Here is a 25453-nt window from a genome sequence, read left to right as displayed (position 1 = left end):
GCCCTGACCTCCCAGGCTCAAATGATCCTCCCTCCTCAGCCTCTGGAGTAGCTGGGACTACAGGTACATGCCACCATGACCAGCTAATTTTTAGGGGGGTCACCTATGTTGCCCAGGCTAGTCTCAAACTCCTGGGCTCAAGCAGTACCCCCACCTCGTCCTTCCTAAAGTGCTGAGATTACAGGCCTGAGCCACTGCGTGTGGCCTCTTCACTTTACCTCAAACCCTAGTAGTATCTGGCCAGTATGGATGCAATGACAACTAAATTTACTCATTCCTCGAATGAATACACTGGAATACAGTGTACCGTGGTACACTGGTTTGTACCACTGGGGAAATAGCCAAGAATAAGACCAGCTTCCTAGCGAGCAAAAATGCATCATTTTAGGTGGCAAATGCATTATTTTAGGTAGTAAATGCATAATTTTAGGTAGCAAAAGTTGACATCCATGAAAACAAAGGAGAGGGAACTGGGGAAGTGTCTGAGGCAAACCAAGTAAAGAAACAAGCAGTAAGACCAGGAGTGCCTTCCAGGATAAAGAACCGTGGGCACGGTACAAAAGTCTCTGAAAGAGAAGTCAGCTTTTTGGAAAAAAAGGAAGACAGGGTGGCCAGCATGGCTCGAGTAGACTGCTGAGTGACAATAAAGTTACCAAAGCAGATTTGGCCCAATCCTATTAGCCCTTACAGGCCATAGTAAGAAATTTTTGTTTTATTCTGAAACTGCTTTCTGAGGATTTTAGCACACCTGTGATGTGACTTGGGCTGTAGGGAACAGCATGCAAGAGTATTGGGGAGTAGACAGTATGGCCACTGATTATAAGGACTCTTCAATTTTGAAGAAATGACAGTGACAGGTACTGAAATGGACTGAGATCAGAAGATTGTATTAAAAATCTTATTTTGGACATGTTAATTTTGGTATGCCTTTTATGGCATTATGGCCAGGTGTGGTGCCTCATGCCTATAATCCCAGCACTTTGGGAGTCCGAGGCAGGTGGATCACTTGACATCAGGAGTTTGAGACTAGCCTGGCCAAGATGTGAAACCCCGTCGCTACTAAAAATATGAAAAATTAGCTTGGCGTAGTGGTGGGCGCCTGTAATCCCAGCTACTCGGGAGGCTGGGGCAGGAGAATCGCTTGAACCCAGAAGGTGGAGGTTGCAGTGAGCTGAGATCACACCACTGCACTCCAGCCTGGGCGACACAGCGAGACCTCATCTCAAGAAAAAAAAAAGAAGAGAAAGAAAGAAATTAAGATTGTAGGCATTTTCTTCCTTGTTTTGCTTCAACTGCCAGAACTTATATATCAAACCATACATGTGTCGACCTGCTCAGTTCTGGTGAACTTCCTTCATACGGATGTTGCTATTTTACCTCATACTATGTTAACGACGCCAAGTTTCCCCATATTTTCGTTCCACTGAGTTTTAAATGCAAAACAGACTTGGTTGTACATAGCCAAATATTAAGCACGAGCGTGCACGTGCACGCGCACACACACACTCACACAACGCCGACAGAGGGTGTTCCAGTCATTCCTTAGCCTTTGTTCACTTGCTAACATGCCAGGCTCCTTCTGCCTCAGGGAATACACAGACACTGACTGCAATGCTCTTCCCTTTGCCTGGTGGACTTCTCCCACCAGTATTCTAAATGTTCCAATCACACGCTGAGACTTTCCCTTTACAGCACTCACAACAGTAATTACTGAAATAAAGATGGTAAAACCTTAATTTCATCACCTTTTCTTTCCCTTACCCAACTTCCAACACACCAAAGGGTTTACACAGGCACTATTAAGTAAAAGTGAGTGGCAAAATTTTTAAATTTAGAAATTTATTCTGTTTAATCCACAAGCTTTATATAGCTTTAGTTTAAAAAAAAAATCAAAACAAAAAAAAAAAAATCAAAACAAAAACAGTGAAACCAAGACACTATTCCAAAGTCTGGGCCCTTCCAGCCTTCCAAATACAAGAGCTCTGAAACTTGTATATACCAATCGGAAGAACAAGACAAAGATATGAACAGAGCCATGACATTTCATTAAACAAATTGTATGTAACTGAAGGATCCTTTCTGGGACTAGCTCATTGTCTTTACAAAAGAAAAAAACAAAACAAAAAAACAAAACCAGAAGAACAGAATGAGAGTCCAGTGTTCCAAATCAACTTGTTACACATCCATATAAACCCACAGTGTCCTGGCAAACAACATGCTTTCATTTTCTGTCTCATCCTAGAGCTCGAATCCTGATTCATTTCAGCAGAGACTCCACAGGCAACAGGAAAGATGGTGGCATTAAAATATTCATTTATACTTTTGTGGTAGTTCAAAACAGTGGTCTTATTTCTGGGCAAGCTTACAGACCATACAAGGTCAGTAGCATAACTTAAATGGGAGCTAAGACTCAAATGAAAAAAATGTAAGAAGAAGAAAGAAAAACAAAAAGAAGATCAAAACCAAAAAAACAAACAAAAAAACCCCTCTAGGAATAGCCAGGGCATTTAAAGGAACCATAAAAATGCCAACAGTATTTAAACCCCCTTTTTTAAAAAGGGAATTTTTTTTGGCTTAAATTATTTCACTCAATGAATTATGTCAGCTGTCAATGAAAGAATGTCACTAATACACTGTGGACACCTTTTGCAATGTAAATCCATGCCCCCTTTTTTTACATGGTGAACTTCAACCTAGCAATTATTACAACAAATGTTATAGTCTAAAGCTCAAACACATTTTAGCAATTTTGAAATTGAACTGCGTACAAACCAAATAAAATTTACATCATAACAAACATTTCCCCCTAAGACTGTGGGGACACTTGGGCCTTCCTCATTGATCTCAGGGCCTTTTCACGCAGGTGCTTTTCTAAATCATCAAGGTTATCTTCAGCTTCACTTTCAGTCTCCTAAAAAAAAAAAAAAACAGAATTTACTTGGTTAAGTCTTAAGACACTGGTGGGAAATGCTGAGTAAAGAGCAAAATCAAAGTGTGGGGATGGCCGACGACTGAATATACTAAAACCCAGGGAACCACAAACTGTAAATGGCTGAACTGTTTGGTGTGTGAATTTTATCTCAGAGTAGTCAATTAGTAGAAAAAACAATTTTGCTACTTCTCAAAATAAAGTGACTTTGCTATCTGTACGTATACTGCAAGAGAGCCATACACAGAGTTCATAAATACCTTCTTCGGCTCTGGCACTGCCACCGGCTCTTCCTGTGCTAATGTGGTTGTGGCAGCTGCAACGGCTGCAGGGGTCACAGCAGCTGCAGCAGCTGCAGCCACAGCCTTTTCCTTCTTGTGTTTTTTGTGCTTCTTGTGCTTCTTATCCTTTTTGTGTTTCTTGTCCTTCTTTTTCTTCTTTTTCTTTCCACCTCCTTCTTGATCTGAATTCTAGGAAGGGGGAAAAACAAAAACAAAAAAACACCCAGCATTTATAATCAATCTGATTAATATTCTGTCCAACTGAACATTTTATTTCCTCAAATTCCCAATGGACAAATCTCAAGATTTCCAAAAGGCTTTGGAGGGTGTGAGCGGGGAAGACCCAAGGCCAATTATCACCAAGAAAGATATTCAAAGTCAGGGGCTATCTCCAGGATGAGCTGAATTCCAGCTCCTGAACTATTTGACCTTAGACAAATTGTTGAACTTTTTCTGAGACCTTTTTACCTAAAATAAGTGTAATAATCCCTACCTGATAAAGCTCTTGTGAAAATTAAATGGGAATATCTGTAAATCACCCACAATACTTGCCTAACGTGTATCAGACTTTTAATAAATGGTACCCGCCATTAGTCTAAACACATGCCTGTATGAATGCCATGTCTCTAGCTACCATCTGAGCTCTCCTATCTTTAGAGTGGGGATGACTGGTTCTTCCTCATGACACACATACCAAATTTATGTAAAAGGCAGGCTCCTATAATTTAATCCATAATATTTCAATTTCACACTTCTAAGCAATTACTTAAAACTCCTCACAAGTTAGCTTGCACAACTATTCAGTCAACCCAATTAAATATGGACATCTGAGGCCACAGAAGGAGGATCACTAGAGGCCAGGAGTTCAAGATCAGCCTGGTCAACACAGCAAGACCCTGTCTCTACAAAAAGTTAAAAACAAAAAATCAGCCAGGTGTAGCAGCATGTGCCTGTAATCCCGGCTACTTGGGAGGCTGAGGCGAAGGGATCACCTGAGTCCAGGAAGGCTGCGGTGAGCTATGGTCATCCCACTGCACTCAGCCTGGGTGACAGCCTGAGACCCTGTCTCGAAAAACAAACAAAAAACAGATGGACATCTAACCACTGATTTTATGCAATACAGAAACCTGCCCAAGATCAGATATATAACTCACAAATGGGAAAAAAAGTTTAAACACTAATATTTTAATGCCCCAATGACATTTTCTCTGCTTCAAAGTGACCACATACATATTTATAAAAGGGTGTCCAAAATAAGGCAGACACATACTCTTGGCGGTGATGGGCTCGGTGTTGGGCTTTTGGCCTTTTTGACCGGTACAGCTGGTGACCAGTTTGTAGATGGTGACTGAGACTGGACAGGGGATGGAGGTGCTGGGGGCTTTTTAGCTGCTGGCTCAGGAGACCCGGAGACAGATCGGGAGGATGAGACCCTCCTTACAGACTGTGGGCTTGGGGAAGCAACCCTAGACAAAAAGGAAAAAACATTCAGCATTGAGAACAGACACCTCTTCACGTGAGAAAACCACCAACCACACTGGACAACCAGGTTATGAATTTCAAATATACCACTTAGATTGCTGGTTGATTCTACTAACATATATCCAATTTACATCCCTATGTTTCCTAGAGGGTGGCTAAAGCCTCATAATCCTCTATCCATTTTGTTAATGATGCTTCTTATGTAAGATTAGTAATGTCAGTTCCTTACATCACACACAAGAAATGTTCTATTTCTTACTTAAGTTTAGTTTTGGAAGCATACCCCTAAAAACAAATTGATAACTGCTAAGAACCAACTAAAAAACTGTGGCATTTAACTTATGCCATAGAAACTATCTCAAAAATGGAACAGGATCTGTAAATAGTACCTAAAGTTTGACTTAAAAGCTCATATTCATAACTTATTCCTTTTATATGGGGGGGGGGGGGGCGGGAAGCTTCCAAATATAAAGAGCTATGTAAGTATTCCTAATGAAAAAGCATAAAATATTTTTACTTTTTTATCTTTTTAGGTTCCGGAGTCCTGGAGACTCTCCTAATGGGCCTAGTACTTGGAGACGGGGACTGCCTTCTTTGGGGTGATGATGACGCTCCTCTTCGAACAGGTGGAGGACTTGAGGAGGTCTGAGGAGCTCGAGGCCGTGGTGAGGGCGAATGCCGTTTGTTTGGTTGTGGTGATCGGGCCTCCCGGGTAGATCGGCTTGGGGAAGACCCTTTCCTATGCTTGGATGATAATGAAGGTGAACGTCTCTTGGTGACTGGGGAGCTTCTTTGTTTGGGAGGTGGAGAATGGGAGACCCGCCGCTTTGGTGGTGGAGATGGTGATGCTCTTCGTTTAGGAGGGGGAGGAGGTGAAGCCGTTCTTCTCTTTGGAGGTGGAGAAGGAGAGTATCTCCTCTGTATTGGAGGAGAGTATCTTCTAGGAGAAGGTGAGCGCCGGCGTGGGGGAGGAGAAGGAGTCCTAGGAAAAAGATACATAATTAAGCCGAAAGGCTCAACAAAATACAGAAACAGGATGAAGAGAAAAGTAATCAGCAGGTTTGACTATACTGTAGTTAGCACTAGGCAAAGGGAATATATTTATAAGTGAACATGCCATCTTTATATTCTCACTTAAATATCAATAAAACTTGTTTATCTCAGCTGACTGCAACACAGGACACTTTGTCTGCAGGACTAAGTATAAAAAAGAAAAAAAAGACATTTTGATTAACAAATTTGCAATTTTCAGAAGGTGTGAATTCGTCAAGTCTTTTAACATCTATACGAAATCAACAATGTTTTTTGGAAAGAGAATCTTGCACTGTATTAACTGAACATCAGTTATTATATAATAACCAAGTAACTCTATTAACAAAACTCTATTATGGTCACTTTAGGAAGTCCGTGCTTTAAAGAGGTCTCTTACATGGTGTCCTCTCTGAATTAGCATTTGGACACTGTATGAATAATTAAAGAGTTCACTGCACAAGCCTTAAAGACACTTCTACCTCCCCTCAAAGAGACTGTTCCATTTTCTCTTAGAAGACCACTTATCAGGCCAAACTGCCTAATTTCCTCTTGGATCTTGCAGACTTTTAGATCAAAGTAAATTCCTGCCCAGAGTTAGCTTTACAACAGGCCATATACTTTGGAAATGTGGTAGGGTACAGTTTCATCACTGTATCTGGGTAATTGTTTAGTAATTCTGAACTCCCATTTCCTCACCTGAACAATGCAAACAATACCAACTATCAAGGAAGGTCTCTTTGAGGACTAGTAGTAAAGCATATAAAGCGCCTAGCTCTTTGCCTGGCACATAACAGGCATTCAAGAGTGGCAGCCAGGCCGGGCAGAGTTGGTCACACCTGTAATCCCAGCACTTTGGGAGGCCAAGGCAGGAGGATTGCCTGAGGTCAGGAGTTTAAGAGCAGCCTGGCCAACATGGTTTCATCTGTACAAAAAATACAAAAACTGGCTGGGTGTGGTGGCAGGTGCCTGTAATCCCAGCTACTCGGGAGGCTGAGGCAGAAGAATCGCTTGAACCCAGGAGGCAGAGGTTACAGTGAGCTGAGATTGTGCCACTGCACTGCAGCCTGGGTGACCAAGTGAGACTGTCTTAAAAAAAAAAAAAAAAAAGGTGGCAGCATGCCATTACATTGCTTGGCAACATATCCGAGCAATGCCATTAAAACTTAAATGTTAATTTTTACTTTAAAATAGTTGTAGATGTACAGAAGAGCTACAAAAATAGGAGATCTGCCACTTCACCATGCTAATATTTTATATAACCATAAGAAAATTAGCAAAACTATAAAATGAACCTCAGTGATAACTCAGTATTACTAAAATAGCAAAACAACCCCAATTTTCCACTAATGAATGTCCCTTTTCTGCTCCAGGACCCTACATCTCTTTAGTTCCTGCCAATCTGTGACTGTTTCTGTCATTGTCTTTCATGATTGACACTTTCGAATACTGGTCAGGTATTCTGTAGAATGACTTTCAATTTGGGTTTCTCTGATATTTCCTAATAATTAGACTGAGGTTCGGCATAACTGGTAAGCATACTACAGAAGTATCCAGGAAATACATGATGCCAGTATGTTTTATTGAGGATGTTATCTTTGATTATTTAGGTAAGAGCTATCTGACAGGAATCTCTAAATTTTCTATTTGCAATTACTAGTCAATACCACCTTTCAATGTATTAACATCTTTATCACAATATGTGATTCACCTGCTATAAAATCCACCTATTTACCCATTTAAAGTATACAATTAAATGATTTTAGTATATTCATATAGTTCTGCAGCCATTACCATCCACATGTCCACCCGACCCTAATCTGTGTTCTATCTCTATAGATTTGTGTATTCTAGACTTTTCATATAGATGGAATCATATGTGATCTTTTATGACTGGCTGAACAATGCTAGTCTGCTTACTCTAATAAGATATAATAATCAGAAAGATTCAGAGATCCTTTTGTAGTTCCTAAGCATGATGATTGGGTTTTCATGAGCTGTGCCTCTCCCCAACCCTGTTATGAAGTGAGCACCGTTACTCATCTGATGTGTCAGGGGTGGGGGGAGTTGGGGAGACGCTCCAGTTAGCGTATTTGACAAAGTACCTTCGTCGTGGTGGTGGTGTGGGAGTCCTGCGCCGTCGAGGAGGAGGGGCGGGAGAAGGAGACCGTCGCCTTCTGGTGGGTGGTGGGGATGGACTTCTCCTCCGTCTACCACTAAACCAAGAAGAATTACTGTTAATTTTTTCTTTTTTTTTTTTTTGAGATGGAGTCTCGCTCTGTCGCCCAGGCTGGAGTGCAATGGCACGATCTCAGCTCACTGCAACCTCCACCTCCTGGGTTCAAGCAATTCTCCCGCCTCAGCCTCCTGAGTCGTTGGGATTACAGGCACCCATAATCGTGCCTGGCTAATTTTTTAAAAATATTTTTGTAGAGACGGAGTTTCACCATGTTGGCCAGGCTGGCCTTGAACTCTTGACCTCAGGTGATCCGCCCGCCTCAGTCTCCCAAAGTGCTGGGATTACAGGCGTGAGTTACCACGCCTGGCCTATAGTTAACTTTCAGTCAGTGGCATTTACAGTGACCCAGAAAACACGGTTTCAATTATCATTAACCCCAAGGGCAGCAATGGTTACTAAGTTTCAGAACAGTGTTTTTCAAACTACAGGTCAAGACCGTTAGTCAAGACCCTGGGTGGCAGCATTAAAACAATTAATAAAACCACAGTGTTTTACTTGTGACAAGGGTAAATACTGTTTTGTGAAATTTTTATTTTACTCTGGATCACAATACAGAACATTCCTGACATGTTTTATTGGGGATGCACATTAGAACCACCTGGGAAGCTTATGTGACATTTATGTCTACCAGGTCTAGGCTAAGGTCCAGCCAGGTGTTTTTGGGAAAGGCTTTCCAGGTGATTCTGATTCCTTACTAGGAATCAACTGCTTTAGAGCCTAATACAGAAATTCAAAAATGCCAATAGTCACAAGTGGCTTAAGACCCAAATCTGGATGTCTCTGCTCCAAGCTCTTAATTTTTTTTTGCCCAGGACAGGACTCATGCTTCCTGTGAATCTGGAATTATGTTTTGTCTTGGTTCCCCTTTGAAATTAAGAAAGCTCTGCTAACTGAACAGACAAAATCCTAAAATTCACCAGTAAATTTTTCAACTTAAATCTGCTTATGCTTTGTGGGGACTAAGACCTCACACTAAATACATATCAAATATTCAAAACCAGGCTTTATCTCCCCTTTCTTTTCTTTCTTTCTTTTTTTTTTTGAGATGGAGTCTCGCTCTGTTGCCCAGGCTGGAGTGCAGTGGCCACGATCTGGGCTCACTGCAAGCTTCGCCTCCCAGGTTCACGCCATTCTCCTGTCTCAGCCTCCCGAGTAGCTGGGATTACATGTGCCCACCACCATGCCCGGCTTATTTTTTGTATTTTTAGTAGAGATGGGGTTTCACAGTGTTAGCCAGGATGGTCTCAATCTCCTGACCTCGTGATCCGCCCGCCTCGGCCTCCCAAAGTGTTGGGATTACAGGCGTGAGCCTCTTTTTTTTTTGGGGGGGATGGAGTTTTGCTCTTGTTGCCCAGGCTGGAGTGCAATGGCACGATATTGGCTCACTGCAACCTCCACCTCCCAGATTCAAGCGATTCTCCTGCCTCAGCCTCCCGAGTAGCTGGGACTCCAGGCATGCACCACCACGCCCGGCTAACTTTTTTGTATTTTTAGTAGAGACGGGGTTTTGCCATGTTGGTCAGGCTGGTCTTGAACTCCTGACCTCTGGTGATCCATCCACCTCAGCCTCCCAAAGTGCTGAGATTATAGGCATGAGCCACCACACCCAGCTTCCATCTCCCCTTCTAAAATATGATACTGAAGCATAATCCCAAATAATCCTTCCTCCATCTCTAAATCCTAGGCACCTGATGGCAATTTTTAATGGCATTAAACTTTAAGCTGCTGGTATATAACTTAAAATACTTTTTAAATGACGAGAAATAAAACAAAAACATCCTGGAGTACAGCAATAAATGTTAGTGTTGATTTTACTGCTGTGAGAAATCTCTTTCCAGAACAACAAGTAGTTCCATAATTTGGTGTGTGGGGCGGGGCGGGGAGGGAAGGGGAGATCAAACAGAAGAAATTGCACCACTAATCTAACTCTGTAAAGCAACTGTTTAGCTGCTGTGCCAGCAACTTCACAAAAGTCAGAGGTAGTTATAGCTGGGAAAGGAACGCTTTAGCAGCCAAACTAATCTTTTTTAGGTTTTTGTCTTTTATTATCATGCAGCAGTTTCCTCCACAGTGTAAATACCCTGTGCTTTGCTTCATCACAAACACTGCTCACTGGTTCCTTTCCCAGAAAACACTTATTGATGAGATTACCTAAAGCAACACAGTTTCAAAAACTGAGCTACAAAAAGGATAGTGGGATAGCTTCAGCAAGGATAAACACTTCAAAATTCAGTGGCAGCTAAGGCCCCCAAAAGCAGACAGCTGGTTAAGACAGACTAGTGTAATGTCAAACGTATAGGTCTAAGATCCGACTTTGTCACTTTGTGGCCCTAAGAAACTACCACATTGGGGCCTCTATCTTCTCACTTACGAGATTAAGGCCTGAATTAGGCATTTGGCTCTAAAAGTTTACAGTTTTATGGTCACACTGATACTAATAATCAAAAGTTTCAATAAAGATATGCCGGTCGGGCCCAGTGGCTCATGCCTGTAATCGCAGCACTTTGGGAGGCTGAGGTGGGTGGATCACTTGACGTCAGGAGTTTGAGATCAGCCTGTCCAACATGGCGAAACCCCTTCTATACTAAAAATACAAAAATTAGCTGGGTGTGGTGGCATGCACCTGTAGTCCCAGCTACTCAGGAGGCTGAGGCAGGAGAATCATTTGAACCTGTGAGGCAGAGGTTGCAGTGAGCTGAGGTCGCACCAATGCACTCCAGCCTGGGTGATAGAGCCAGACTCCATCTCAAAAAAAAAAAAAAAAAAAAAAAAAAGAGATGCAACCCACCTTTCCACTATTGGAAAGACTGAACAGGGCCAAAGCCTTCCATTCACTTTTATCTCTTCTTCTTATTTTTGAGACGGAGTTTAGCTCTGTTGCCAGGCTGCAGTACAGTGGCATGACCTCAGCTCACTGCAACCTCCGCCTCCTGGGTTCAAGTGATTCTCCTGCCTTAGCCTCCAGAGTAGCTGGGATTACAGGCACAAGCCACCATGCTCAGCTAATTTTTGTATTTTTAGTAGAAATGGGGTTTCACAATGTTGGCCAGGATGGTCTTGATCTCCTGACCTTGTGATCCTCTCACTTTTAATATTTCTAAAGTTTCTCCCTAGTTTTTCCTGCCCTCCCTAATGTCACCACAAATACAAAGTCCCTCCCGCCAAATCTAAGGAGCAATTAATCCTATGTCTTGAAAAGTATCCAGATACTGTTAAAAATTCATGTGCCGCTTGATGTAAGTTGATGCAAATTATCACAAAAGAGCACAACCAGATATTAAAAATCTAAGTTCAAATGAGGGTCTAAACCAAATAGCTCATGTATAATTCTATCATTAATCTAACGTGTTTAAAAAAATACTCAAACCAAAACAACTTAGGATCTGCACATCCATAGCCACAGTCACCATATATTTAAGAATGAGATGAGGTCACCTAAATAGGAAATTAAGTCACTAAAATTTTTGACATGTAACCCTAATTTACAAAGTAGTGTCTAACCAACCTTTTAGTCACTGGCGATTGCCATCGCTTTCCCATCTGCATCCTGAGAGCAGTGGAGAAAAACAAATGTCAAGAATTCCATTCACTAAATTATTTACTTGGGTGGGTTAAGTACCATTAACGGAGACATTTTTAAATATTCAAAGATGTTCAGGAGTTAAAGTTATAATTATTTGGCTTATTTTTCTAATCATGCACACATATATGACATGGTGGTTTAAAATTCACCAGTTCTAAATTAAATATTAATAACCACCAACAAAGCAAAAACAAAACAAAAACCCTAAAAAGCAAACAAAAATCCAACCATATCCAAATACTTGAAGAAGTTAATCATATTCTCAAATAATCCCAAGTTATCAAATTTCATCACAATTACAGAACATCAGTGAACATCACTGAAGAAAAGATGTTACCGAGGGGAAGTCTCTTTTTGCCGCTTTCGTGGTGATGGAGAAGCACTCCGGGAAGGGGAATGTCTCCGCCGCCTGCCAACCTCACCATTCTTCACATGGGACCTCTTGGGTCGTTCATCTTCTGAGGAGGAGGAGGAGCCAGAGTCTATAATTACACAATAAAAAAAATATTACATTAGGTTTGTGCTTGAATCTGTCCAAGTTTTCCAAAATCTAGGTGGATGGAGCGTTCACTAGGGCAAGCAAGCATGTATATAGGCCATCAGTTCTGAACGGAATCATCATCAATATATGATCAATGATTTCAAAGCCAAGCATATTCATTATTTAAATAAGACATAGAAATCACTTCCACAGTGTAATCCAATCAAGATGGCACACCCTAAGAAGTCTAGGCTGGGCACAGTGGCTCACCCCTGTAACCCCAGCACTTGGGAGGCCAAGGCAGAAAGATCGCTTGTGCCTCCTGAGTAGCTGGGATTACAGGCCTGCACCATCATGCCTATCTTTGTATTTTTAGTAGAGACAGGGTTTTGCCATGTTGGCCAGGCTGGTCTCAAACTCCTGACCTCAAGTTATCCATCTACCTCAGCCTCCCAAAGTGTTGGGATTACAGGCGTGAGCCACCGTACCCAGCCTGGTATGTTCTTATAATAAAAAATGCAAATAGCAAAATAATAAGGTAGATTCTTTTTCTTTTTTTGTTTTGGAGACAAAGTCTTGCTCTGTTGCCCAGGCTCCCAGGCTGGAGTGCGGTGGTGCTATCTCAGCTCACTCACTGCAACCTCTGCCTCCTGGGTTCAAGGGATTCTCCTGCCTGGGCCTCCCAAGTAGCTGAGATTACAGGTGTGCGCCACTATGCCCGGTTAATTTTTGTATTTTTCATAGAGACGGGGTTTCGCCTTGTTGGCCAGGATGGTCTTGAACTCTTGATCTCAAGTGACCCGCTCACCTCGGCCTCCCAAAGTGCTGGGATTACAGGTGTGAGCCACTGCGGCCAGTCTAGATTTTTAATAGGGAAAGATGTTCTAAATATACTGTTAAGTTAAAAAGGGAGGCAACATATCTACAGTTGAGCTTCTGTGGGGTTCTTTCCTTTTACTGAATAAAATTTCTGAATAAAAGCTTTGGGAGGTTGGAAAAAGAACGATACTTTTCCAATTTTATACTTCTGTTTCACTATTGTATCCTAGGGACCTATTACCTTTTTTTTTTTTTTTTTGAGACGGAGTCTCGCTCTGTCGCCCAGGCTGGAGTGCAGTGGCCGGATCTCAGCTCACTGCAAGCTCCGCCTCCCAGGTTTACGCCATTCTCCTGCCTCAGCCTCCCGAGTGGCTGGGACTACAGGCGCCTGCCACCTGCCCGGCTAGTTTTTTGTATTTTTTTAGTAGAAAGGGTTTCATCGTGTTAGCCAGGATGGTCTTGATCTGCTGACCTCGTGATGAGCCCGTCTCGGCCTCCCAAAGTGCTGGGATTACAGGCTTGAGCCACCGCGCCCAGCCGGGGCCTATTACTTTTATAACAATGTAACAGAAGATTAAATTTTGCAAAAGGACTTAAAACCAAAAAAAGAAAACAATCCTGCCTCCTCAGACAGATTTCTATGTAGGCAAGTTAAGTACTCGTGCTGCACACATAGATGTTCATATACCAAATATTTATTAGGAAATGCAGGTAGAAAAAAATTTTCATCACCGTCCATACCAGATGAAGACTGCTGGTTTTGTCGTCTGTATTGGCGTCTCTGCTGCACAGAATCTGCTGCAGCCATTTTGCCACCTTTATCTTCTTCTGAAAGATGGATGCATTTAGAAAGTGTTTCTTTAGTTACACATATAGAAAATTTGCAATTTGAATAGGAAAACAGTCTCTCAAACCTTCATTTGGTTGGAACAAAAATACAACTACTATATTTTTTTAAAAAAAGAGTTTAAAATGCCAATTCACATGCTGATTTAGACTATCTTCACCAAATACAATAAAATGTATTTAGGCATTTATTACAGGTCAGGTGGGTGCCAAGCATTTTATAAGCAGATACAGTTAACTGTCAAAAACCTCTACTGCCCCTATTTCGGAGCTGAAAGAAGAAAGGCTCAGATAATTAAAACAGAAACAGTTAAATTCTGGAACAGGAGATTCCAACCAAGTCTGTCTGACTTCAGAGTCTTAGCTCTTATCCTATGCTTAATCTTCAAGCAGAAGGGGATGACCAAATGTGCAAAAAATCAAAATCAGCTTTAAGAAAAGCAAAACAAAAACAAACAAAACACCACAAAAAAACAACAAACTTACCCGATTCAGATAACTCTACTTTTCTAGGCTTCGGTGCTGGTGAAGGGGATTCTCTTTTCTCAGTACCTTTATGTTTTGTCACTAAAAAAGAATAAGAGTGGAAAAGAAGCTTATGTACAAAAAAAGGTCTAGACAAGATGCCTTTCTTTCAATTTTTAAAATTATTATTTTAAAATAAAGATGGGGTCTCACTATATTAGTCAGGCTAGTCTTAAACTCCTGACATCAAGCAATCCTCCTGCCTCAGCCTCCCAAAGTGTTGGGATTACAGGCATGAGCCACTGCACCCAGCCAAGATGCCTTCCTGCTATTACAAAAATGGGTGTGACTACTCTCAAAAAGAATTTATGAAGAATTAAAAAATTCCTGTAAGACCTTTTTGTCATATCCGAACACTATCTGAAGTGAGGCAAGAATTTTTTTAACTGTTTAATGAAAAGCCTCAAGAAGTTCTACAATGATTTTCAAATCTTGAGATTCTCCCAAGAAAACCAACATTTAAGGGAAATTGGGAGCTGCTACTGAGGAGAACAAGCTCAGTAAAGTAAACCTCTGTGTGCATTGACTTCACAACCTAAAATACACACCCTCCACACCCACACTCTCTCTCACACTCAACTTCAGAGAATTCATCAACATGAAAGCTTTTAAGCAACTACTATAAGTGGGTTCAGAAAAGTAAAAGATGATAAATGATTAAGAAATAAGATCTGATGAAACTTTCACAAAGATATTTGGTCTAGAAAAGAAGAATGGCTGCCCAACAGACTAAAGGTTCTTTATGTAGAGCATAATCTTCACAACAGCACGGGGGATTTAAGCTACCCATGAAAAAAAGCAGACCGCCACAAATGGTAAAAATTATTAAATACGAAGACTCAAGAATTCTTTCCAAAGAGCTAGGAAGAAAAAAAGGCATTTCTATAGCTAAAGTAGTAGGAGAGCAGTGGGTATCCTCTGAATTATCCAATTGTCTTTTGCCAATGACATAGAAATATGGTAACTACCTTTGGTAAACCTGCTGTATCGGACATACTATTAACACAGTTGCTAGTATCACATCCCTTTCTCCCTGTTCCATTTCATAAAGAGGAAACCTGAGGCTTAAAAAGAAGCAACTTCACCTCAGTCACAGAGACAATTTAATTGAGCTAAGATGTGAATCCAAGAGTCTATTTTTAGGGCATGGGTTTTGATCTGAACAACTATCTCTGCTTATAGTATCTATCCATTGCTACAACTAAAATTGTTAAGTATATTCACATATAAACATATATATACCATAGATTAACCTGAAACACCACTTAAGAACATCCCAGTAAGAAATAAACCTACTGACAATTTGATCCCCTCGGGATCCTGATACCTGTTTTGTGTGATTAAAGCAATTATCATGGAATGTTTTACTCAGAATGCAGATACATCTCATTTAACAGACATTCACATTCAGAATTCTGTAATGGTTTATTCCAAGGGGCAGTAATTAGAGAACCAGTGATCTAACACAGTAATTGCATCTTTGCAAAAGAAATCAAAATGAAGAATTTACCGGTATGCCTTTTCAATGAACAGACTTTTCTTCTTTTTTTTTGAGACGGGAGTTTCGCTCTTGTTGCCCAGGCTAGAGTGCAATGGCACGATCTTGGCTCACTGCAACCTCCGCCTCCCGGGTTCAAGGGATTCTCCTGCCTCAGTCACCCGAGTAGCTGGCATGCACCACCACGCCTGGCTAATTTTGTATTTTTAGTAGAGACAGGGTTTCTCCATGTTGGTCAGGATGGTCTTGAACTCCCGACCTCAGGTGATCTGCCCACCTCGGCCTCCCAAAGTGCTGGGATTACAGGCGTGAGTCACCGCGCCCAGCGACTTTTCTTAAAATTTCTACCTAATAAGCCATTTGGACAAATCACTGGATTGGGTAAAGAATGGCTATCACTCAATTAGATATCAGGAATCATGACAGTGCAAATAGCAAACTATATTTCATACTTGTATTTTAACAAATCCAAAGAAATAAAATATTTTAAAATTGTTAACTATTTGAGGCTCTTTTTTTAAGTCCATATTTTTAAGTGTTACTTAATCCTCAATTTCTGAAAAGATATTATGGGCATCTAGTTAAAAAGTGCATGTCCAAGTTACCACCTCAGAGAACTGGGTTCCCAAACTTGCTTTGGAAGCTGATTGATTGGACACATCTTCCCCTAAGAAACATTAAAAATGTGGTTATGCTTACCAGATAGTTGGCAAAAGCCTATTCATTATATAATACCAGTGAATTGTAACATTATTTACATTTTCCCCCAATGGAAATACACATCTGGAGTTGCATCCTGATTCAATTTCTCACTAATTACTTAGCTAAAGTAGTCTTTATTAATACATTTATATTAGCTGGGTGTGGTGGCATGCGCCTGTAATCCCAGCTACTCATGAGGCTGAGGCAGGAGAATCGCTTCAACCTGGGAGGCAGAGGTTGCAGTGAGCCAAGATCGCACCATTGCACTCCAGCCTGGGCGACAGAGCAAGACTCCGTCTCCAAAAAAAGAAAAATTTATACCATCAAACAAGGATCATTTATATACTCCTACTCTGGTTTCATACAATTGAATCAGCATTATTAATATTATAATAGCCCTTCAGATTTCTATTTTTCTAGATGAGACTTTACACCATTTACTTTTTGGTAATGTTGTTTTATTTTAAGTATTCAAGGGACAAAATCATTCTAGCATGAAGTGAGACAACGTAGAAGGCAACTTTAAAACCAGAATTTTAAATTTACTCCAACAGTCCTATTAATTATTAATCTTAGATCTGCCTAAAAGATCACTTATAAAGATAAGTTATTCTGTGACCAGCAATAGTAAAGTAACCATTAAGTGTCTAGATAGAGAGCACAATTTATGTGGCCAAGCTAATCTAAATAAAATTACCACACCGCCACCACCAGTATCAATCATGTTAACACACTTCACTGACTGTGCCACTGATTTCAAAGCACTATTTTATGTACTACTAAGATAATGTCAATTTAACGAGATGTCAATAATTACAAATGTTTCCCCTAAGATCCCTTCAGATGACTATATACTCTCTTTCAAATAATTAACCTGTAAGTTCCCCTAAACACTTTTCCTGCCTCCCTCCCACTCCATTTGCCCACTATCAAGAACAGAGCCCTAAGGCCCTGATTAGTGGCCACTACAGAAAATATAACTGTAGTATCTATTACATTTCAATGATGTTACTGTTCTAAGTAGTGGAAACTGCAAAGTAATTTCTGAAATTATACTACCAGACAGAGAAGCTAAACAATTTCAACCCTGCCCTCCACCTCTCACCTTTAGCAATCAAAGAGGAATTCTGGGGTAGGAAAGCTGGGAAAAGTATTCATTATTTAACTGGGAATGGCAACTCAAGTTTTATTCCTAGCTGGTTGACCTTGACCAAGTCAACTAACCTGAAAATCTGTTTCTTGCTGACAACTGTTAAGGTCTTTTCTAGCTCCGAAATTTCACCATAGGGGGCTAGGATCAGTTTAATATAAAAGGTTATGTCTGGGCCGGGTGTGGTGGCTCACACCTGTAATTTCAGGGGTTGGAAGCTGCAATGAGCTATGACTGGGCCACTGCGCTCCAGCCCGGGTGACAGACTGAGATGCTGGCTCTATTTTGGGGAGCAGGGAGGAGGTGGAGGAGAGGTTATTTCCAAGTAGCTCAAACCAATATTCAGCTCCAGTGGTCACAAGGGAGACTCTGACTAGAGCCTGTAGCGCCTCTCTTTGAGTAGGCTGTTTGGACATGGAAGCCCTGTCCCAAAACCCACAGAACTACTTATTTTCACCATGGCTTACTTCTTTCCTATGTACATATCCACTCTGTCTTGTTTGCAAAAAATATATGTCAAAACACAAGAAATTAGCATCTGTGCATATGCTTTTTAAAAGGTACCTAATAATTCTTAACAATCAACGTATTTTAACAAAGATTGGTCCCTCTGTTCAGGTAGTTTTGCAACTCTTTGGCTATATGATAAAAATAGAAAAAAATCATCACTTGATGTGTTTTTGCAAAGTAACAGGTGGAAACACTTGTTTTTTTCCCTAGAGAGCTTTGTGGCTCCAGACAAAGAGTAAATATTCAGAAGTACAAACTTCACAGGAAAAGACAAAATAGGTCAGGGCCATGGGCATCAGATTTGGACATGGTAACTAAAAATGGACTGAAATTTTCCCAATGCTGAAAAGCAGTATAGTGCATGAGGTTATAGAAATAGTGATCCTGAAGCCCCTCTCTCAAACTGAGGACTGAACCTGGAACAGTTACAGGCTTCTCTACTTTCACTAGCTGCTTGTATAAGGGGCCAGCAAAAATGTCCATGTCTTATTTAATCAATGTATCACTACAATAAAAATGTCACAATTCAGAAAACATTACTTTTTAAAGACTACCATAAACCGCTGGTCACCCTTTCACTCTGTCAGCTTATCTATGCCTCATTGTCACAGATACAAAAAAGGAAAGCAAAATTTGCCTTCCTAGGTATCACCACATTGCATCGTTGGGGAGTGGAGAGAGAAGGCAGCAGGGTGAATAATTAGCGATGCCGATCTCATCAAGCTCACTAAAATGTATAATGAAAATTTTGTCCATCCCCATTTCTTTGTTTCTAACCTGAAATTTTTTCTCTCTTTTTTTTAAGAGTCAGGATCTCGCTACGGTGCTGAAGCCAGCCTTGAACTTCTGGGCTCCAGTGATCTTCCTGCCTCAGCCTTCTGAGTAGCTGGGACTACAGGCTCAAGCCACCACACCTGGCTCTAACATGAAATTTTCAATATGATCATAACAACCCCAGTATGTGTTAACCTACAGATTGCTCCTTAAAATTCAATTGCTATAGCAGCTTTTAAGATCCTCCCCATCCCTTACTACTCACCTTTTAGGCTGTATCATTCCAGCCCTAAGCTCCAGAGAGCCTGGTTCAAATGGACACTAGTTTTTTCCATGCGTATTTAATGCTCACAGAACAAACCCCAATAGACCACAACCTTCACTCAGACTAACACAGCATTCTACTTGCCTGGCAGGATCACAGATCATAAATTCCTCAGAAATCAATCTGCAGAATAAAGCAAGGACAACACTCAGAAGAACCCTGCCTAGAGCCTAAATTAAAAAAACAAATCAGCTTTTAAGAGGACACCATGTCCTTTGCTTGGGAGCGCAACGCGGCCAAGAAAGAACTAAAAGAGAATATGAAGTCCTCTTACTTAAGATATCAAACCAAAAATCTTCAGGAGAAAAAAAAGTTAACTGGCCTCATAGTAATAAAATGATCCCTTAAAGTCATGCCAACGCAAACTTCGATATGTTACCCCAACTCAAACAGCCCACGGCTGGTAAAAGATTTATCCACCTGTGCAATGCCAGAGGGCATTGCTAAAAACAAAATGCTTTTACACATAAAAAAGCCCCAAGATTTTAAAGCAGGAAAGAGGTAGGCCTAGAAGCAAACTTACAGAGAGTATCAGACACCAATATTATCTAGCTATTTTATACTTTGAGAGTAAGCAGGTGCAGTAACTGACTATGCTTTGTAGTCAAAGAAAGAGAGAACGTGTTTCATCTGTGTTTGATTTTTACCTTTACCTGAAGTTCTCCCTGGAGACACGGAAACACGACTTTTTCTTGTACGGTTTGACTGCTGGGGTGTTGGGGAATGCCGAGTTTTGGGTGGTGGAGTTGCAGGAGGTGATGGCCTGTGCCTTCGCCTTGGAGGACTTGCTGAAGGAGATAACCTACGAGTTTTCCGAGGGGGGCTGGATGTCCTCTTGGGAGGCTTCTTTGGTGGTGACCGTGAACGAGATGAAGAGGATGATGAGCTACTCCCAGACAAGGATGCTGAAGAACGTCTTCTTCTGTGGAATAAAGTATTCATATTCACTAATTGCACACTTATAAAGAACGGCCTTACAGGTATGAACAGTTTACACAAAAATACAGCTATTTTAATCCAACTTTTGAGTTTATGTAGCTAAGCACATAAATGAGTCCAAAAGAATGGGGAAAAAAACCATAACCTAGGCCAGTAAACAGCTAGTTCTGAGACTAAATATAAACAACTTAATCTGATAAATGCTTCTGTCTGTGTTCTCTCTCCAGTTATAAAACTTGTCAGGTTGAATGCTATAATAAAATAACTAGTCCTTCTGCCTTAGGAATGGTATTGGTGTTTTGGAGTTTGCATACAAAATTTGGGGGCAAGGTATTTTTCATTTAATAACACAATGTTGAGAAACCTTTAGGTTGCATTTTTTAAAAAGGTGTGCAAAACTAAGAATTCATTTAGCTACATAAACTTAGAAGCAGGGGCCTCTCGAATTCTGCGGCAAAATTTGTGTTAAGTTCTGTTGCAATTATGTGTACCTGCAGAATTCACCTTTGGCGGAAGAATTCCTGAGAACCTGAAAAAAAGAAACCCTACCTTAAGTGTGAGACAAAAACTGGCTGAAAGGGAATCTTAAACAATCTGTAAAATATTGACTGCTAAATGGCTGAGTAAGCACAATTTAAACATGCTGTTTGCAAAACTCCGGTATAAGAAATAGCTGTTTCCACTAATCTCGTACTAGGAAGCACCAGCATTACTATTCTCCTAAAGGGGAATTAGAAAAGTGTGATGCCTGAAAACTGACTGACCATTTACCTCACTAATCTCCTCTATGAGCAGTAACACATCAATTCTTTGTAATAGTGGTAATAGTTCAATATATTTTGACAACCCCTCCCCAAAGAGAATTTTCAAACGTATGGGACTCTGAAAAACCTGACTGCAGAAACAAAGTAACTTTACAAAGCTTACTTGATTTTTCCCCTCTTTATTTCCAAATTGATTTGGTTCCCTGAAAAGAACTTTAAAAGATTCAAACAAAAACTTCTGTCCAAAATAAAACTGGAAGCCTAATCATTGGCATTTCTTCCAAAGCCAGGTGAAATGTATTGCAAGAAGGCACAAAAACTCTGCTACCAGTGCACTAGGACTCTACTTTGGGTAGATTTAGCCACTAACTTTTTGTTTAAAGTGATATATCCAAGATTGAAATATTTTATCATATGCTCATTTTAGAATGATTTAAGAAAAAGAACACTGGTACAGTCGGGGTTTTCAAAAATAGACACTAAACTAGTAATAACAATTATGTCTATGGAATACAGATATATTCCCCCGGGATTATGGAAAACTTCCAAGTTATGCTATTTCTGTCTGAATTACTTATAAGCCTCATTACTTCTATAATGAGAATTTTCTGAGAATTTTACAAAAAATTCATAGAAAGTATTTTTCTCAAAGTATAATAGCAAATGATTTACTTTAATACTGGCAAAAGGAGCTTACTGGTCCTATCATCAGCTACTTTTCAGAAGCCAGTTAAAAGCCAAAGAGAAGATGGCCAATTCCCTTACTTAGTAGGATTTCTTGGTGAACTCTAGAAGGGTAAAAGTTAACAGAAAAGTATCAATAAGATGATTAATTTCTCGTTTACTTTCCAACACCAGACTAGACATTTTTCATAACAAGGACAATTGCATTACACTTCAAATGAAACAGATTCTTTAGAAGACATTGTCTAATATCACCTATGAGTTCTTTCTTCCAGGGACACTAATTTACAGATTATCCTAAAAGAAAGATTATCCAGAAGTGTCAAACACTTGACACTTCCAAATTTTAAAAATCTTACCGTCTTACAGGCGATCTACTCCTTCTATGCCTTGGTGGAGGAGGCATTCTTCTTGGTGGAGTTCTTCTCCGAGGAGATGGCCGCCTTCTTGGGCTTGGCCGCCTTCTAGGTGAATACGATCTGCCATAACAAACAGAATTAGGTCCTGAATAAACCAGGAGTGAGGAATTTCTTGCCTTAGTTTTCTCAATGGCTACATCTAAAAAATAAATTTCAAGGATCACAATTTTCCATTTATGTAGATACTTTTATGGTACACAGAAAAGTGTCCTCAAATTCTCTGTGTACATTCAAAAAATATTTGTACTAAACATCTTCTACTGCTTTGAAATTATTTATCTAATTGTACCCAGTACAGTAGCATATAAAACCTAAGATACTTGTTGATCTTAAAGCCACAACTCACCTTGATCGGGATCTATGGCGCCGTCTAGGTCGAGTGTGAGAAGGAGAGCGGGACCGCGTCCGGGATCTTGATTTGGAGCGTGACCGAGATCGTGGTCGGGCCTTCTCCTTCTCCTTTTCTTTTTTAGAATTTTTTTCTGGAGAAGGTTCTTTAGGCTCTGGTATAGGTTCAGGTTTGGGAACTTTCAGAATGTCACTGTGGAAACAAAAGCTTTTTTTTTTCTTTTGCCTTCTTGTACTCAGACTTCTAAATCATTATACAATGATGTAATAAATTATTTCTAAACCTTTTCAAAATTTACAGACTTGTCTCTAGCTCCAAAAGATACATACACACCTATCAGTGAAACCGAGCAACTAATAATTCTAACCACGTACATTTTCTTTTCTTCTGAGATAGGGTCTCACTCTTATCACTCAGGCTGGAGTACACTGGCATGATCTTGGCTCACTGCAGCTTCAACCTCTCAGGCTCAAGTGATCCTCCCACCTCAGCCTCCTGAGTAGCTGGGACTATACGCATCTGGGACTATAGGCATGTGCCACCATGCCCGGCTAATTTGTGTGTGTGTATATATATATATTTTTAGTACAGAGTTTCACCATGTTGCCCTAGGCTGGTCTCTAACTCCTGAGCTCAAGCGATCCACCCACCTCAGCCTCCCCAAGTGCTGAGATAACAGGCATGCGCCCCTGCATCTGGCAACCACATACATTTCTTAAAAGTGTGAAGTTGTCCACAATACATTGAGGAAAAAAAGCAAGTTACAATACACAAAATACCTGAAACAATTTAACCAAAAGATAGTAATGGCCACCCTTTGGGGCATTTTCTTTAAATATACTTTCCTAAATAATTTCTTTTCAACAAACTAATTTTACAATTTAAAAAATCTAAAAGGAGAATAACTAGTTTAACTCACATGTCATTATTTGCAGTCATTATTAATCTAAAATTCTGATTATTTATAAATGAATTTTTATGTACTTGCCTAGTAGAAGTAGCCTCTTGTACTGAAGGTTCTTTTACTTTCACTGAAGGTTCTGGGAGCTCTGGAGTTTTTTCCTTCTTTTCTGGAGCAGGGGAAGGACTCCGGCTCTTGGTTCTGTGACGGGGAGATCGAGAATGACTGCGCTTTCTCTCTCTCCTGACAGGGGAAGATCGTCTTCTAGGGGAAGGAGATCTGGATTTGCGTCTAGGATGAAAGCAATTTTTTTCAGATTTTTGAATAACATGGATTGGAAGAGAGGAGTCAAAGGGAGAAGTGAGGATTAATCTTTAGTTACACTACTGTTGTTTATATCTGAGATGTTTCCCTATGGAAATAAGACATCCTAATCTCACCTACTTGATAGGGAAGAGAAAGACAAGCAAATGAAAGATAACATTCTCGAGTATATCAGTTATAAGGGAGGAAAGCACTGACTTGGGACTCTAGACTTAGGTTCTTTATCATTCCCAGAGCTCAAAAGACCAACTTTTCAGAGGCAAAGAGGATGCTTTAAAACCAACGATAATCTCTGACAACAAATCAAACTCCCAAACATGTAACATTTAGATGCGGACAGATTACAATGGAGTTCATCAGGAAGAGACTCAGTATGCCAGAAAAATGACTAGTACCATTAAAGCAACATGTTCTTCAGAAAAGAGAAATATATCAAACATGAAGAAGATAGCTTTTTTGGAAGAGAAGCCCTCTTTTTGTTTAATAATAGCCTGCCTAACTCAAAGGTTTTTTTTCTTATTCACACAGAAGGAAAATGGCAGGCATACTTCATCAATACTCAAGTAGTTACCACCATGACAATCTGTGCTTAGCTCTGTAAGTATTACTTCCACAAGGAGATTTTAATATCAAATACATAAATGAAAGGGACAAAGAAATTACCAATTCTCTTACTAATTCCAGCAGACATTTATGAAAGAAATAAGCAGAACCCCAAAAATAAAAAGCCTAATGGAGTTCTCACCTTTTACCACAAATACAGAAGTTGAGTCGTGGATTTAAAAATGTGAACCTAACAATAGTCTCATTGGAAGGAAGAAGAAAACAAATAAATGATCTGAAGTTTGGGTTCAGTACAACCATCTAAGAAAAGCAGAACAGGGAATTAGGTAAGTATTACATGAATGGCTAATGAGTACAGGTTTCGAGTACAGATTTCTTTTTAGAAGAAAGGAAATGAAAAGAAAAAATGAGTCAGAGTACATTTTAAAAAACCCAAATTAACTTATGAACTAAAGCAATATGGAAGAAAAGTTTAAAGTTTTGATTTAGGAATTTAGAGTTGGACAACTCATCAAGATGTGCGAGACACTGATGGTTAAATTATCTGTCTCAAACAAAAGATGACAGATTTCTTCAGTCCAGAGGCAAGCCATAGCTCACCATGAAAACTGCATGATGGAAGAAATTCCTTGAATAGCGTTGTTAGATTCCTTTTTAACTAAGGAAGTTTCTACACACAGAATTTCTCAAGACCTAAAGTACCTGTAAAACATGAGTTATGCATCTATTGCATGATACCTTCTTGGGCTACGAGACCTCTCCCTTTTTTCTCTGCTGCTTTCTTTTTCTTCCTTATCCCTTTTATCTTTGTCTTCATCTTGCTTTTTCATAGATGCCAATTTTTCTTGTTCAATCTGCAAAGACCAGGTGTTCAGAGTACACATAATTAAACATTTGAGAACAACAAACTGAAGACTACTTTCCACATGTGTTAAACACCAATGCTATTAACTATCATTTCACCAGCCTCTTCTTTTGAACCAGACTGTTCTTTCTTCACCCACACTACAGACACACATTAAGATTGGTATTATCGCCACTCATTTACAAATAAAAATGCACTGAAAGTTAATCTCTAAGATCTGAACTAAAGAGACGTTTTTAAGCTTACTTCAAGAAAAAAAAAAAATCAAAAATCACTTTCACATTGACCTTATTCTTTCTGGGAGCTCATCTGTACTGCCCACATTAAAAGTTTATGCTGGCCTGGCACGGTGGCTCACATCCATAAACCCAGCACTTTGGGAGGACGAGGGCGGGCAGATCACTTGAGGTCAGGAGTTTGAGACAAGTCTGGTCAATGTGGCAAAATCCTATCTCTACTAAAAATACAAAA

At 40.1% G+C, this 25453-nt stretch overlaps 1 protein-coding gene and 1 pseudogene across 26 annotated transcripts in view; one reads left to right on the top strand and one right to left on the bottom strand.

Annotated features, from left to right (window-relative positions):
• Positions 1–1822: 1822 nt before the first annotated feature.
• The window catches only part of SRRM1 (serine and arginine repetitive matrix 1), a 29859-nt gene continuing 6228 nt past the window's right edge, over positions 1823–25453 (bottom strand). For 5 of the 26 annotated variants that reach the window (XM_021937583.2, XM_009201877.4, XM_021937588.2 and 2 more), the window contains 14 exons: positions 24856–24971; positions 23317–23520; positions 22326–22520; positions 21920–22039; positions 19821–20095; positions 14176–14256; positions 13585–13671; positions 11881–12025; positions 11466–11507; positions 7827–7937; positions 5210–5674; positions 4481–4676; positions 3190–3399; positions 1823–2911 (listed from right to left, as the gene is read on the bottom strand). In XM_021937583.2, the coding sequence (XP_021793275.1) occupies positions 2807–2911; positions 3190–3399; positions 4481–4676; positions 5210–5674; positions 7827–7937; positions 11466–11507; positions 11881–12025; positions 13585–13671; positions 14176–14256; positions 19821–20095; positions 21920–22039; positions 22326–22520; positions 23317–23520; positions 24856–24971 (2352 nt within the window). In that variant the 3' untranslated portion in view covers positions 1823–2806. The remainder of the gene's footprint in view (positions 2912–3189; positions 3400–4480; positions 4677–5209; positions 5675–7826; positions 7938–11465; positions 11508–11880; positions 12026–13584; positions 13672–14175; positions 14257–19820; positions 20096–21919; positions 22040–22325; positions 22521–23316; positions 23521–24855; positions 24972–25453) is intronic. The other 21 variants (XM_031665535.1, XM_017958323.3, XM_009201896.4 and 18 more) reach the window with 12 other exon arrangements.
• LOC116272521 lies at positions 7676–7770 on the top strand (annotated as a pseudogene).

The sequence above is a fragment of the Papio anubis genome, chromosome 1 (genome assembly GCF_008728515.1).
Source record: "Papio anubis isolate 15944 chromosome 1, Panubis1.0, whole genome shotgun sequence".
Taxonomy (NCBI): Eukaryota; Metazoa; Chordata; class Mammalia; order Primates; family Cercopithecidae; genus Papio; species Papio anubis.
This window is presented reverse-complemented; position numbering and strand designations above follow the sequence as displayed.